Source organism: Callorhinchus milii, unplaced genomic scaffold, assembly GCF_018977255.1.
Source record: "Callorhinchus milii isolate IMCB2004 unplaced genomic scaffold, IMCB_Cmil_1.0 Scaffold9, whole genome shotgun sequence".
Lineage (NCBI taxonomy): Eukaryota > Metazoa > Chordata > Chondrichthyes > Chimaeriformes > Callorhinchidae > Callorhinchus > Callorhinchus milii.
Genome location: NW_024704750.1, coordinates 20,483,378 through 20,498,608, shown reverse-complemented (window position 1 = coordinate 20,498,608; position 15,231 = coordinate 20,483,378). Strand labels below are relative to the sequence as shown.

At 52.5% G+C, this 15,231-nt stretch overlaps 2 protein-coding genes across 2 annotated transcripts; one reads left to right on the top strand and one right to left on the bottom strand.

The window, feature by feature from the left end:
- Positions 1-254: 254 nt before the first annotated feature.
- Positions 255-6,838, bottom strand: pcmtl (protein-L-isoaspartate(D-aspartate) O-methyltransferase-like). Its single transcript, NM_001292255.1, is given in 9 exon segments — positions 255-930; positions 1,490-1,669; positions 2,612-2,697; positions 3,369-3,489; positions 4,199-4,303; positions 5,020-5,051; positions 5,447-5,551; positions 5,806-5,903; positions 6,763-6,838. Coding segments are annotated over 8 exon segments (729 nt in total). The 5' UTR covers positions 6,765-6,838; the 3' UTR covers positions 255-930.
- Positions 6,839-7,542: 704 nt separating this feature from the next.
- ccdc32 (coiled-coil domain containing 32) lies at positions 7,543-11,833 on the top strand. Its single transcript, XM_007907024.2, has 3 exons — positions 7,543-7,847; positions 10,044-10,200; positions 11,211-11,833. Exons 1-3 carry the CDS (start codon positions 7,604-7,606, stop codon positions 11,347-11,349), a joined length of 540 nt encoding a protein of 179 aa, XP_007905215.1. The 5' UTR covers positions 7,543-7,603; the 3' UTR covers positions 11,350-11,833.
- Positions 11,834-15,231: the final 3,398 nt, after the last annotated feature.

Sequence of the window (15,231 nt, the reverse complement as noted above, 5' to 3'; positions counted from 1 at the left end):
GGCTTCTTGCTAACTGCCAGGTAAACAAAGGCATGTGAAGTAAGGAAACTTGCCCAACGTTTCGCCCTGCTGGGAATCAAACCCAGGTCATCTTGCTTGCGAGGCGAATGCTCTAACCACTGAGCTACAGGACTCCACATAGGTTCAAGCATGGAGGGGATTGAAGCCGAGGCTGATGCTCCAGTGCAGCTACCCTTTACAGTAAATCCTGTTGAGTACTTTGAGACATTGAATGCATCATATTAAGTATAATAATGTTTTAAAAGTTTAATCACAGGCTTTTGGGGTGGGGCGATATACAGAATAGCAGAGGCTGGGAGTAAATTAGACTGGGACCTAATTGACCCATACCAGCCAGAGGTCTTTGAGCAAAACATCAACAGAGCATCAAGCAAGCCCACAGGAAAACATCAGTGAGAGGTACACACTGCTTTATTCTAAATACTGTTAGAACATGAAGACACCAACTCATCATCTGTGAAGATCAGGAGACTGAGAGCATCTGATATTCCTCTCGGGATTTCCTCCCCCTCCCAACACTGACAGCACGGCCTGACTCAACACACAGGACATCTGTGTGTGTGTGAGGGTCAACACTGACAGGACAGGTTGTGTGTGTGTGTGTGTGAGCGTCAGCACTGACAGTCGGAGTGTATGTGTGTGAGTGTCAGCACTGACAGTCGGGGTGTATGTGTGTGAGTGTCAGCACTGACAGTCGGGGTGCATGTGTGTGAGAGAGTCAGCACTGACAGTTGGATGTGTGTCTGTGTGTGTGTGTCAGTACTGATAGGTCAGGGGGGTGTGAAGACTAATATTAGAGGAAAGGTGTGAATCCAGGGTGTAGAGTTACTGAGTTGTACGGGCGGCCTCGTCTCCAGAGTTTAGTCCGTCTCTTGTGTCCTAATGGCTGGATCTCCTCACAGCTCTTCCCTGTTCACACAAAACGTTCCGCTCTCACATCTGTCTGGAAAAGAAATCTTCACACCTGCCCGATGTGGGTGGGGGTGGTAGGGTGACGGCCCAGGGATAACCAGTGTTATAACTGGGATCTTCACTCTGCACTGGGCTCCCCAGCTGCACCTGTTGCTGTGTGATACCGCACCAGAGACGGGCTGTAGTGACCCACACAACACAGAACCCAGTGGGACGGTTGGTGTGAAGATCAGGGAGGAGAGAGAGCTGCTGCTGCTCACAGGGTCACATGCTGGTCAGTGCCATGCTGCTGGTCTCTGCGAACTTAGGAAGGTTTCCCTGGGTTCTGCTCCCTCCTCGGGTCACAGCATTAACTTGTGGCAGCCACGTGAGCAGAGATCAGGCTCGGGGGTGACGGCCTCTACAGTCGCGCCGCCTACAGGCTAACGCTGACCGTGACAACACAGACCGAATCGATTGTGGTGTCGGAAAGTGAGAAGACTTAAGAGACCTGGCCAGTCAGGGGAAATGACAGAGACACGGGAGTGAAAGAGCCGCCGTGATCCAGTAAACGTACCTATCCGTTCCTCTGCTTGTCAGCACCAAGGTCAACCAAGGGTACATACATCACCCCCATCAGCTGGGTGCGGGTGACTTCGCCATCACTGCCCTTGTGGTGCAGCTCCAGCATCTGCCGACCTCCTGCTTCTCCAACTGGCAGCACTAGGCTCCCGCCAGGCTTCAGCTGCTGTATTAACTGTGCCCGGAAACACACATCGTCAGCCCAGACCGGCACAGTGAGATCATCCCGCTCCCGCTAAATTCCCTTTATTATTAAACCACTTCTCTGTCTCTCCTTCCCTTTCTCTCCCCTCCCCTTTCTCTGTCCCCCCTTCCCTCTCTCTGTCTGTCCGTTCCCTCTCTGTCTCGCTCGGCTAGCGAGGCCATGACAATTGAATCATTCAGCCTACCTTCTCTCTCTCTGATTCTCCTTCCCTCCCTCCCTCCCTCTCTCTCTCTCTCTCTCTCTCTCTCTCTATCTATCTATCTATCTATCATTTTGCTGCTCAGCTTCTAATCCAGTTCCCTGTTGAACTATTCTATTGACTCAGCCTCAATAGCCGCTGGAGTGAATTTGACCCCGACGAGCCTGTGAGTGATAAGCTTCTTTCTAACCTCTCCCTGATTCTCCGCTAAGGATTCCGATCCCCTCACCCATTCCGCAGGGAATGGCAGTTGTTTTTCCCTACCTCCTGTCACATCCCATCTCCATTGCCTTCCATTTACTTTACATCCTATCATGTTGAAACATTTCAAAGTGCTTCACGACAACAACAAAATTACATTTATAGAGCGCCTTTCACGTCAGGAGGACGTTCCAAAGCGCTGAACAGTCAGGTGTCAGGACAGGATTTACTGTAAAATGTAGTGACTGTGTATTTGTAGGTGAATGGCTTTGGTATTTAGGGATAGTCGGCCAGGAAACTGGGGAGAGAAACTCCCTTCTCTTTTCCAATACTGCCAACGGGGTCTTTAACGCCCCCCCCCTTAGCAGGCAGTTGGGACCTTGGTTTAACGTCACATCCAAAGGGTGGCACCTCTGACAATGCAGCGCTGCCTCCGCGTGGGTGTGTGTGTATGTGTGTGTGTTGGGGGGGGCATTCTCTGATGTCTCGCCGTTGATCACCGGGATCCTTACCGCGGGTGGGACCGTGGGCGCCGCGGCCCCCACGTGGATGGCGTCGTATGGAGCATCTTCCAGATACCCGAGCCACCCGTCTCCGGCTTCAAACAGCAACAATAACAAGATTACATTTGTATAGCACCGTTCACGTCGGGAGGTTGTCCCAAGGCGCTGGACAGTGGTCAAAGAGGAGGGTCTTGAGGCGGGACTTGAAGGAGGCTAAGGAGGGGGTGAGGCGGAGTGACTGGGGGATGGAATTCCAGAGACTGGGGGAAGAGTGGCTGAAGGCTCTCCCGCCAATGGTGGGGTGGGTGGGTCGGGGGACGTGGTGTAGACCAGAGCCGGCTGAGCGGAGGGAACAGGCGGGTTGGTAGAGATACACGCTGCTCCCACCACCCTACTCAACTCCCCCCCCCCCCCCCCCCACCACACCCACCTGCTCAGCTCCCATCAGCCCTGCTCAGCTCCCCCACCTCACATAGCACCCACCCCCCACTGGGAGCTGGGAATCCTCCCACTCAGCTCCTGTTAACCCTGCGAGCTAAAGCCCTAACTGGTAAGGTAGTCCTAGTTGGATAAGCAGCGGGAAAGCTTGCCAGACAGTGCTCTCAATGATAGGCTCTGTGGTTACAAATAACCAGTGTCTGTTGACTGATCCACTGGGGTGAACTGGGATCAGCAGCTGCGTTCAGATCTAAGAGACCATCACTGAGAGCGAGTCAGCAATGGATGGCTCTGTAGCAGAGCAAGCGAGCGAACGGAGGCCACGTACCGATCAGCTTGGCACGCCCCGAGCTGAGCAGAGAAGCATTGTCCGACTTCACGTTTTTAATGGAGATATTAACCAACTCCTCGATGTACTCCACTCCGACCACCTTCCCGATGGGCCCCACCTGCACAACACATACACCAACATGTAGAGAAATCCAGCTCCTAAAACACTGAAATTCAAGCACATCACTGGGGAGCTGAGCCGGGAGGGGGAAGAGTTGAGCGGGGAGGGGGAGCTGAACAGAGGGAGGGGGAGCTGAGCGGGTGGGGGAAAGCTGAACGATGGCGGGGAGCTGAGCAGGGGCAGGGGGAGCTAAGCGGGGGAGGGGGAGCTGTGCACAAAAGTATTGGTTATGGGTCCCATGGATGTTTTCAAATAAGACTTCAGCCCACGGCAGCCAAAAGATTGGACCACCCTGGCTTAAGACTATGTGATTTCAAGTCCCAATGTGGGGCTTCTGACAACCTTCTGCCTCAGAGGCGAGTGGCACCATTGCCCCAGTCTGACTGGCTGACCAATAATACTCGTCCAGCACACGTGTCCATCTATTTCCCTTGTAAATGCCTCCAATCATCTCTGCTCCCGACAATCACTCTCTGATGCTCCGACAATCCTCTGGGAGAATATACCTTCCCCCACTTGCCTTTCACACTCCAGCTCTTCATATGAAACTCATGCCCTCTCCTCAAATCACCCACCAGCAGAGACTTGCTCACAGTTTGGCCTCTCTAATCCTGTTGTGATGGTGATCATAGCGATACCCTGGGTTGTGGTCAGTGCGGGTATGAGCACAGTGAGAGTGTGAGCGCAATGAGTGTGAATGTGCTCACCATTCGGGCCATACAAGCTGTCAGGTACCCGCTCCCTGAGCCCACGTCCAGGGCCTGAGCTCCTTCAAATAGCTGATCCTTTAACAGTTCCAGGACATGTGCGTGCTGGGGGAGAAACCAAACCTGTAAACTCACATAGTGTACACACATACACATATACTTTTGCGCGCACACACGCAGTATCACACGAAAGACTGCTGAAACCCTTACCTTCACCTTTCTTACCTCTCACTTAAGACTTTTATACCACTTCAACCGCACCCTTACTCTGTCTCTAATCCTGACCTGGAGGTGTGGATGGACAGTGTAGAGGGAGCTTTACTGTGTCTCTAATCCTGACCTGGAGGTGTGGATGGACAGTGTAGAGGGAGCTTTACTGTGTCTCTAACCCTGACCTGGGAATATGAACGCACAGTAGCGAGGGAGCTATACCCTGTCTTTAACCTGTACTGTAGCTGACTCGGGAATGCAGGGGAGGAGGGAGCAGCACAGACTGGCAGAATGGAAAGGCCTGTGTCTGTGCTGTAAGCTTCTGTGACTGAACTCACACAGACCCGGAAACAAATATAAGAGCAGGACATTGGGCAGTTTATTGTATTAGTGTTTCCTCCTCCAGGAAGCCACCATTCATCCCTGGCTCTTTTCCATCAACTCTAATCCCCTCCTCAAGAGGTGCCTGTTTGTGGACTACACTGCAACACTGAGCATCATTACGTGGGCTGCGGAATCAAGTCCGTCTCCCAACCCCCTCCCACCACCCCCCACCACAAACCTGCAGGATGGCGTTAGTGACCTCCAGAGACACTTGTACACATGCTTACCATGTGAGGGGCACTGATGGTCGCCTGGTAACCTGTAAACAACAACAACAACAAGATTACATTTGTACAGCGTCTTTCAAAAAAAACAAGAGAAACCAGTGAGGACAGTGCAGAAAACGAGCTGCTGGTGCAGCTCAGAGGGAAAAGTCAGCATTACAGCTCTGAGGCTGATCTCCGTCCAAACTTCCCCTGGGGTTGCGGGGGGAGAGGTGAGGCGGAGTGGAGGAGGTGAGGGGAAAGTGAGGATGAAGAGGGGGAAGGGGAGAAGATGAGGGGGAGTGGGGGAGGTGAGGGGGAAGGGGGGTGAGCGGGGAGGGGGGAGGTGAGGATTGGGGGAAGGTGAGGGGGAGAGGGGTGATGGGGGTTGTGGAGGGAGAGGTAAGGGGGGTGGGGGTCGCGAGGCACGGTCATCCCTAACATTACTTACCTATGGGCTGCGGGGAGTCAGCGTAGGGGTTGGTTCTAGTGTAATGGCCCCGGTCTGTGGCCATCATAACTTCAAACACACGATCCGACTGAATGACACCATTTCCTGAAAGACGAACAAGTGGAGAGTGCGGTCACTGCCCGGGGTGGGGGGGGGGGGGAGGGTGTGTGCATGTGCATGTGTGGGGTCTCCCTCACCGACCCCCCCCCACTCACCAGCACACCCCTTACCGCCCTGCCCCTCAACCCACCCACCCCTCGCCCCTCCCGGCCCCACCACTCACCGCACGCCACCCACCCACCCTACCCCCCCACCCACCCACCCCCCCCACCCACCGCATTCCACCCTCACACACTTACGTCTCAGGTTGCTGACGAGCTGAGTGTTGTTCAGTCCAGATGAGCTCCAGGCCATGGTCCTGGCCAGCAACAGCCCCAAAACAGCTCCCAGCATCTCCCTGTCAGTCACACAGTGTCAGTCCCCCGCGTACTCTCTACCCCCCCACACACCATACCCGCACCCCACCACCGTACCCGCACCCTCCGCACCGTACCCGCACCCCCACCACCGTACCCGCACCCCCCACCGTACCCGCACCCCCCCACCGTACCCGCACCCCCCCACCGTACCCGCAAACCCCCCCCCACTGTACCTGCACCCCCCCACCGTACCCGCACCCCCCCCACCGTACCCGCACCCCCCCACCATACCTGCAACCCCCCACCGTACCCGCACCCCCCCACCGTACCCGCACCCCCTCCACCATACCCACACCCCACCACCATACCTGCACCCACATCCCCCCACCCCACCCCCACCATACCCGCACCTCCACCATATCCGCACCCCCACTCAACCCCATACCCGCAGCTCCCACCCCATACCCCCACCCCCCACCATAGCAACACCACCCCCACCCCTCCCCATACCCCCCCACCCCCACCCCTCCCCATACCCCCCCCCCACCCCTCCCATACCCCCCACCCCCACATACCCCACACCCCCCACCCCACCCCTCCCATACCCCCCACCCCACATACCCGCACACCCCCCACCCCACCCATACCCCCCACCCCCACCCCCATACCCCCCCACCCCCACATACCCGCACACCCCCCATACCCGCACACCCCCCATACCCGCACACCCCCCATACCCGCACACCCCCCATACCCGCGCCCCCACCGAGTACTCAGTCTCAGTTACTGACAAGTTACGCTCAGTCCCCGTTACTCTCTGTGACTCACAGTCCTGACCCCCTGTGACACGCAACTACTCCCCAGTTACTATGTCACTCTCTCTGTTTAATTACTCACATTCCTTTATTGCTGAATACTCACTCCCGGCGAGTAATGCACAACTGTGACTGCGCACAGTACTGTGGAAGATTCTCTCAGTCACTCTCAGACTTTGGGCTCCTCACAACTGGGCGGAGAGATATGGCGTCACTGAGGCCCAGCGCGGAGCTGCGGGGGGGGAGAGCCCCAGCGCGGAGCTGTGGGGGAGAGGCCCAGCGCGGAGCTGCGGGGGGGGGAGAGGCCCAGCGCGGAGCTGCGGGGGCGGAGAGGCCCAGCGCGGAGCTGTGGGGGAGAGGCCCAGCGCGGAGCTGCGGGGGAGAGGCCCAGCGCGGAGCTGCGGGGGGGGAGAGGCCCAGCGCGGAGCTGTGGGGGAGAGGCCCAGCGCGGAGCTGCGGGGGGAGAGGCCCAGCGCGGAGCTGCGGGGGTGGGGGGGGAGAGGCCCAGCGCGGAGCTGTGGGGGAGAGGCCCAGCGCGGAGCTGCGGGGGGAGAGGCCCAGCGCGGAGCTGCGGGGGGGGGGGGAGAGGCCCAGCGCGGAGCTGCGGGGGGGAGAGGCCCAGCGCGGAGCTGTGGGGGAGAGGCCCAGCGCGGAGCTGTGGGGGAGAGGCCCAGCGCGGAGCTGTGGGGGAGAGGCCCAGCGCGGAGCTGTGGGGGAGAGGCCCAGCGCGGAGCTGTGGAGGAGAGGCCCAGCGCGGAGCTGTGGGGGAGAGCCCCAGCGCGGAGCTGCGGGGGAGAGGCCCAGCGCGGAGCTGTGGGGGAGAGGCCCAGCGCGGAGCTGTGGGGGAGAGGCCCAGCGCGGAGCTGTGGGGGAGAGGCCCAGCGCGGAGCTGTGGGGGAGAGGCCCAGCGCGGAGCCGGGCTGATGGCGGAGCCGGGTTGGGAGGTGGCGGAGGTGGAGGCGGAGCGGGCGGCCGCCGAGCTGTGCTGGGAGCGGATCTGTGCCGAGCTGCCGCCCGGCCGCTCCTCTCCGGGGCCCGGGGCCCTGTGGGAAACCTTCACCCCCATCCCGGCCTCCGAGACCCTCGACCAGGACATCGCGCGGCCTCCCCCCCGGGCCCGGGCCTGGGCCCCACTGCCCGACTCCCAGCGACACCTCCTCGGCCTCGGTCAGTGCCCTCTCTGTTAGTCTGTCACCGTCTGTTACTCTGATACTCACTCACTGTCACTCTCTGTTACTCTGATACTCACTCACTGTCACCGTCTGTTACTCTGATACTCACTCACTCACTCTCTGTTACTCTGATACTCACTCACTGTCACTCTCTGTTACTCTGATACTCACTGTCACCGTCTGTTACTCTGATACTCACTCACTGTCACTCTCTGTTACTCTGATACTCACTGTCACCGTCTGTTACTCTGATACTCACTCACTGTCACTCTCTGTTACTCTGATACTCACTCACTGTCACTCTCTGTTACTCTGATACTCACTCACTGTCACTCTCTGTTACTCTGATACTCACTCACTGTCACTCTCTGTTACTCTGATACTCACTCACTGTCACTCTCTGTTACTCTGATACTCACTGTCACCGTCTGTTACTCTGATACTCACTCACTGTCACCGTCTGTTACTCTGATACTCACTCACTGTCACCGTCTGTTACTCTGATACTCACTCACTCTCTCTCTGTTACTCTGATACTCACTCACTGTCACCGTCTGTTACTCTGATACTCACTCACTCTCTCTCTGTTACTCTGATACTCACTCACTGTCACCGTCTGTTACTCTGATACTCACTCACTCTCTCTCTCTTACTCTGATACTCACTGTCACCGTCTGTTACTCTGATACTCACTCACTGTCACTCTCTGTTACTCTGATACTCACTCACTGTCACCGTCTGTTACTCTGATACTCACTCACTCACTCTCTGTTACTCTGATACTCACTCACTGTCACTCTCTGTTACTCTGATACTCACTGTCACCGTCTGTTACTCTGATACTCACTCACTGTCACTCTCTGTTACTCTGATACTCACTGTCACCGTCTGTTACTCTGATACTCACTCACTGTCACTCTCTGTTACTCTGATACTCACTCACTGTCACTCTCTGTTACTCTGATACTCACTCACTGTCACCGTCTGTTACTCTGATACTCACTCACTGTCACTCTCTGTTACTCTGATACTCACTCACTGTCACTCTCTGTTACTCTGATACTCACTGTCACCGTCTGTTACTCTGATACTCACTCACTGTCACCGTCTGTTACTCTGATACTCACTCACTGTCACCGTCTGTTACTCTGATACTCACTCACTCTCTCTCTGTTACTCTGATACTCACTCACTGTCACCGTCTGTTACTCTGATACTCACTCACTCTCTCTCTGTTACTCTGATACTCACTCACTGTCACCGTCTGTTACTCTGATACTCACTCACTCTCTGTTACTCTGATACTCACTGTCACCGTCTGTTACTCTGATACTCACTCACTCTCTCTCTCTTACTCTGATACTCACTGTCACTGTCTGTTACTCTGATACTCACTCACTGTCACTCTCTGTTACTCTGATACTCACTCACTGTCACTCTCTGTTACTCTGATACTCACTCACTGTCACTCTCTGTTGCTCTGATACTCACTGTCACTGTCACTCTCTGTTACTCTGATACTCACTGTCACTCTGTTACTCTGATACTCACTCACTCTCTGTTACTCTGATACTCACCGTCACTGTCTGTTACCCTGATACTCACTCACTGTCACTGTCTGTTACTCTGATACTCACTGTCACTCTGTGTTACTGTGATACTCATTGTCACTCTGTGTTACTGTGATACTCACTGTCACTCTGTGTTACTGTGATACTCACTGTCACTTTCTGTTACTCTGAAACTCACTGTCACTCTCTGTTACTCTGAAACTCACTGTCACTCTCTGTTATTCTGATACTCATTGTCACTCTGTGTTACTGTGATACACACTGGCTCTCTGTTACTCTGATACTCACCATTACTCTTTGTCGGTTACTCTGATAATCTGTTTGTTACTGTGATACTCACTGTCTCTCTCTCTCTCTCACTCTGATACTCTTACTCTCAATCTCTCTATTACTGCCTGTTACTCTGATACTCACTCTTACTCTCGGTCTTTCCATTACTGCCTGTTACTCTGATACTCACTCTTACTCTGTTACTCACTGTCTCAATTACTGCCTGTCTCTCGGCGAATAACTCTCTGTCTCTCTGTTGCTCACTGTTACTCTCAGTGACTCAATGTCTCTTTGTCACTCAATGTCTCTGTTAGTCACTGTCCTCCCCACTGATTGATTGTCCTCCGCAGAAAACCGATTGAGGAAAGTGAAGGGCCTGAACCAGGAGCCAACGTCCAAAGAGATGCTGCAGTGCCTGGCCCAGGCCAGGAAGGAGTGCTGGGACCGCTTCCTCCATGACCAGCGAGACTCTGACATGTTCAGCGATGGCTGTGATGTGGATGACAGGTAAACAGTCACTCGCAGTCCAGTCTGTCTGCACAAAACTTGGGACTTTTTCCGCTGGGACAAAGAAGGTTGAGGGGTGACTTGATCAAGGTCTTTAAAATGATGAGGGGTTTTGATAGAGTCGATAGGGAGACATTATTTCCACTAGTCGGTGAGTCAGTGACAAGAGGAACTTCATTTAAGAAAGTTAGTAAACAAGCAAATGGAGACGTTAGGAGAAGTGGTTAGGATATGGAATGTCCTGCCAGGAGTGGTGTTCGAAGCAAAATCCATATTGGCCTTCCAAGAAGGAATGAGACAGATACCTTAAAAAGAGTCAGTCACAGGGGCGGGTGTGGGGGAAGGGCAGTTAAGTGGGAATGAAAGGATTGCTCTTGAGGGAGTGGCACAAACACGTAATGTACAGTGCCGTAAATTTATTGTTAATAATCCTTACATTTGATACAGCACCTTATCACATCGTCAATTCGCCTTGATGTGCTACAGCATGTAGGATATAGTGTGAAATGGTGCGACTGTATTAATTGGGTGAAAGCAGCAGCCATTTTGACACAGCAATGTCCCACAACAACCATGGAGTGAGTGACCAATTTTATCTGGGGGATTGTTGGCCAGGACACCGGGAGAAATTCCCGTCTCTTGTGACTGAGAGAGACTCGTCCTGGGGGAGGTAAGCTGAATTGGCTTCAAGGTGACATGTTTGGCAACAGAATGTCAGAATTGAGGTAAAATCCATATTGGTCCTCTGTGAGAATCTCCAGTCTTGTTCCTGAGCCAGGCAGATCCGCAGTACTCCAGGGCACAGCCAGTCTGGCTCATTGGCAAGATTTGGAAGGGCAGACCAGTCACTGAGGCCAGGGAATCCTCCCACTTTAGAGTGAGTGTAGGTGCTGGATCTCCAGTAGACACGGAGAGTGACTGGCATCTCCCAGCTGGGCCTGTGGAAGCGATGGCTTGGAAACCGCGTGTCAAGATTCTCTGACCTCTCACTTTCTGCCTTGCCAATCTAGGGCCATTGATCTCTTCAAACGCTGGCTCCAGCCGGACAAGATTCCAATCAGCGCAGAAGAAATTCAGTTCCTGATCAACCCAGAAGCTTACGTGGACAGTCAGGAGGATGAAGGCAGCTGCTCGGGCTGTGAGCAGTAGAGAACAGCTTCACTCAGTGTTGAACAGCCGTCCCACACCCAGCCCCTTATTCCCAACGCATTACACTTGCTTCTGTTTTTAAACAGACAGCAAGCATCGTAAGGGTAAATGGTTAAAGGAAAATGACTTGTTGAACAGATGTGAATCTAGACCCTGATCTGCTTTTGCCGTGAGAATGGAGTTAATGATGTTCTCCGAGATGTACCTGTGTGTATACGCCGAGAGTACTCAGGATTCGGTGTTTACTGTAAACACTAGGCTGTGAGCAGCTATTCTGTCTTCTCAATGAAAATTTGTAAACCCCGGATCTGAGTCACATCACAGGCTGGTACCAGCCCCCCCACCCCCACACACAAACACACACACGCACTGACTGGCTTTGTGGATATGGAAGCAATGTGGAAATTGAATATGTGGTGTTTCTCTAACTCTTCCCTTTGTGTGTGTATGTTTTTCTCACTCTTCTCTGTTTCTCTAATTAAGTGTTGTGTGTGTTTCTCTCTTCAACTGTATGTGTGTCTCTCTCTCTGTCTCTCTATATATATATATACACATACATGTATATACACATACATGGTGACCAAAAAGTCATACCATTTCAATGTCTAATAAGTCTTAAAGAAATTATGAAGAAATAAAGTAATTATTATTAAAATAAATAGTATCACGACTTTTTGTTACCCTGCATATATATATATAAATCTTTATTACTCTGGATCGGATCAGACACAATCCAGGGAAATACAGCTGACACACGAGCACAATGAAATCAATTCAATTGTGTTAAAATGTGGATAATGTGAAACTGTCAGGTTCAGGCCTGATACAGTCCCATGTCTGTTGGCAGATGGGGGTGGGTGCGGTTGACTATATCTACAGCTCCTGTGCGGGGAGCAACTCGGGGCTTCAAGGTTCTGACCAGCTATGACCTTACCTGTAATTGTTCTGTCGCTCATGTCTGCTCATGACTATATTACAGCACGTTCCTCACAAACAGTTTTGCTTCTTGCCTCTTTGGAAACGTGAATGAGTTTAAATGGCCAATCTCCCCCCGCGCTCCTCAACAATGTTCCAATTTATTTTGGTCAGCCGGGTGTCTGAAACCCATCGCCATACTTAAGAGTCTCCAAGCCAGACTGAGAATTCCATGTCTGCCACCTACACGTGGAACGGAATGCACACTTTCCCCGGAGCGATCACTCTGGTTACCTAATTCTGGAGAGGATTAGGCACCTAATCACATCTAGGCTCGACTACGCCAATTCCCTGCTTGTCGGCCTTCCCAACTCTTCCCTCCACAAGCTGCAGATCATCCAGAACTCTGCAGCTCGTGTCCTGTCCTACACTAGGCTCTGTGACCCCATCACCCCCACTGGCTCCCCATCCCTTAGAGGATAGAGTTCAAAATCCTCGTCCTCGCCTTCAAGGCCTTGCCCCTTCCTTCCTCAATGACTTGCTAAACCCATATCAACTTGTCCGTGCTGTCCGCTCAGCAGGCTCCGGTCTGCTCCACGTCTCCCGCTCACCATCGGCGGTCTGGCTTTAAGCCTCTCCGCCACCCTTTGGAACTCATCCCACATTCCCTTCGAAGCCCTCCCTCCCTGGCCTCCTTCTAGGCACGTCTCAAGTCCCTCTTCAACTGTGCCTTCGGCCACCTTCCTACCTTCCACCCTCCCTTACCCCAATCCCCTCCACCCCCACTAGGGTCCAAATCCTGACTATTCAGCGCCTTGGGACGTCCTCCCGACATGAAAGACATTATACAAATGTATAATACTCGTTGGCTTGGGGACCCTCGAGGGTACAATAGGATAACTGATGGGAGTCTAGATATGGGATTTGCTGGCGTCACTGCACTTTATATCCTGGGAAGCACGTGATAAAGCATTGCATCAAATGTAGGGATTATTGTTTTTATACACAGAGAGTGATACTAGTTGTTCATTGTGATTGTTTAGTGTGAGCCGCACGCAGCACATGAGCCGCAAAAACATGCACCAGACAAATGTCTCCACTCCTACCTGGTTTGATTTGCTCTGATTTGCATGTTCCCTCTGCCTTCCTTCCACCCTGTGGGTCAGAAGGTTATGTGACAGTCTCTCTGTGTGTCAGGATTTTGAGCTTTTAAGCCTGGGCCCCATAAAGGTGAAGGATCCATTTTATTTGGGGGAATTGTCAGCCGGGACACTGGGAGAGAGAAATTCCCTTTTTGCAAATAGCGCCGTAGGATATTTCACATCCACCTGAATAGGCACAGGTTCAGTTTAAGTGGCATCCGAAGAACAATACCTGACAATTCAGCGCATCCCCCACCCCATAGTACTGTGTGAGACTGAGCTCAAATTCCCCGCCATGGGGGCTTAAACCCACGACTTTCTGACTTGGAGGCGAGAGTGCGAGCGATTGAGTCAGGCTGATGGCGGTTCAGGAAGCAGTAGATTGGGTGGATGTTGTGCAGAGCAAGGAAACGGGGAGAGATTAGGTGCTGGGGAGGGACAGGAGGCTGACTCATTTGCATGAGCAGCAAACAAATTTAAATGTCAAACTTTAGCAGTGAGTTATGGCTAATTTTGAAAGTATGCAAATCCCTTGCAGTGACTCTTGTTTCCGTTTCTCACCAACTTTACTTTCTGTCTCATTTTAATGCCTTATTCGCAGGTGAGCTGTTCACTTTTGAGTGAATCGCTTCTGCAGAGAGACAATGCAGTGAAATAGTTAACCCCAGGCTCCAGGACACAGGCTGAGTTTTGACCTCAATACTTTGAGACATTTTGCTTTCTTCTCCCCACTCCCAGCCGTGTGTCACCCTGTCACCTTACCCCTTATTCCATACCCCCATCATTCCCCCCACATTTTTCCACTCCACCCTTAGCTGCATTCCCCCATTAGCCCCCCACCCCCCAAACAAACCTATGTCATGTTATTCTGCTGTCTTGGTGCATCCTAAAGTATTGATTGAGTTTAGTTCCTCAATCCCATTACAATGTTGCACACCTCCACAAAGTTCCCTCAGAGTTGTCTTCTCTCCAGACTAAATAGCCCGAGCTTGTCTAGTCGTTGCTTATAGCTCGTTCCCCTAACACTGGGATCAGCTTTGTGGCTCTCCTCTGTACATATGCAGTGACCAGAACTGTTTGCGTCGTTGAGACATCTCAAAACAGGATTTACTGTAAAGTGGTGATTGCATTTTGTGAGCGAACCTGGCAGCCAATTTAGGCAAAACAACGTCGCACACCAAAAACAGCCAGGAGGTGAAGGAACAATTTTATTGGGGAATTGTTGACCAGGCCACCGGGCGAAGCTCTGCGGCTATTTACCCGGCTTTACACACGCCTAATACTAATCCCTCCAAAACAATAATAAATTGGTCATTTTCAATACACGACTGTTTGTGGGACACTGCTGTGCGCAATTGGCTGCCGCGTTCGCCCACAAATATACAGTCAATTCACTTTACAGTCTATTCTGTGAAGCGCTTTGGGACGTCCTCCCGACGTGAAAAGCGCTATATCAAATGCAAGGATTATTATTATTATTATTTACAGTTTGTACGTTTAACTTTGCCATCTCAGTGGTTGCGGAAATCTATTTATCTGCTGTGAAGTCAACAGTGATCATCAGTAAATAGAGTTTATTGACAATAGGAAATCTTCTTTTGATACGCAGCCATTGAGTGACTGCAATGTTGAAATGTCTGGACAAATTGGCATGAAGGGAGGTGACCATCTGTTTGTCTAATTGTAGACAAACACAACAAAGTCCCACATCAGCCAAGAGGAGAATGATTAATCTAGAGGATTGTTGGCCAGGATATTGGGCAAAACTCTCTTCTCTTTTCCAATATTGTTACAGAAACTCAAAGTCTGCTTGGACAGGCACAGA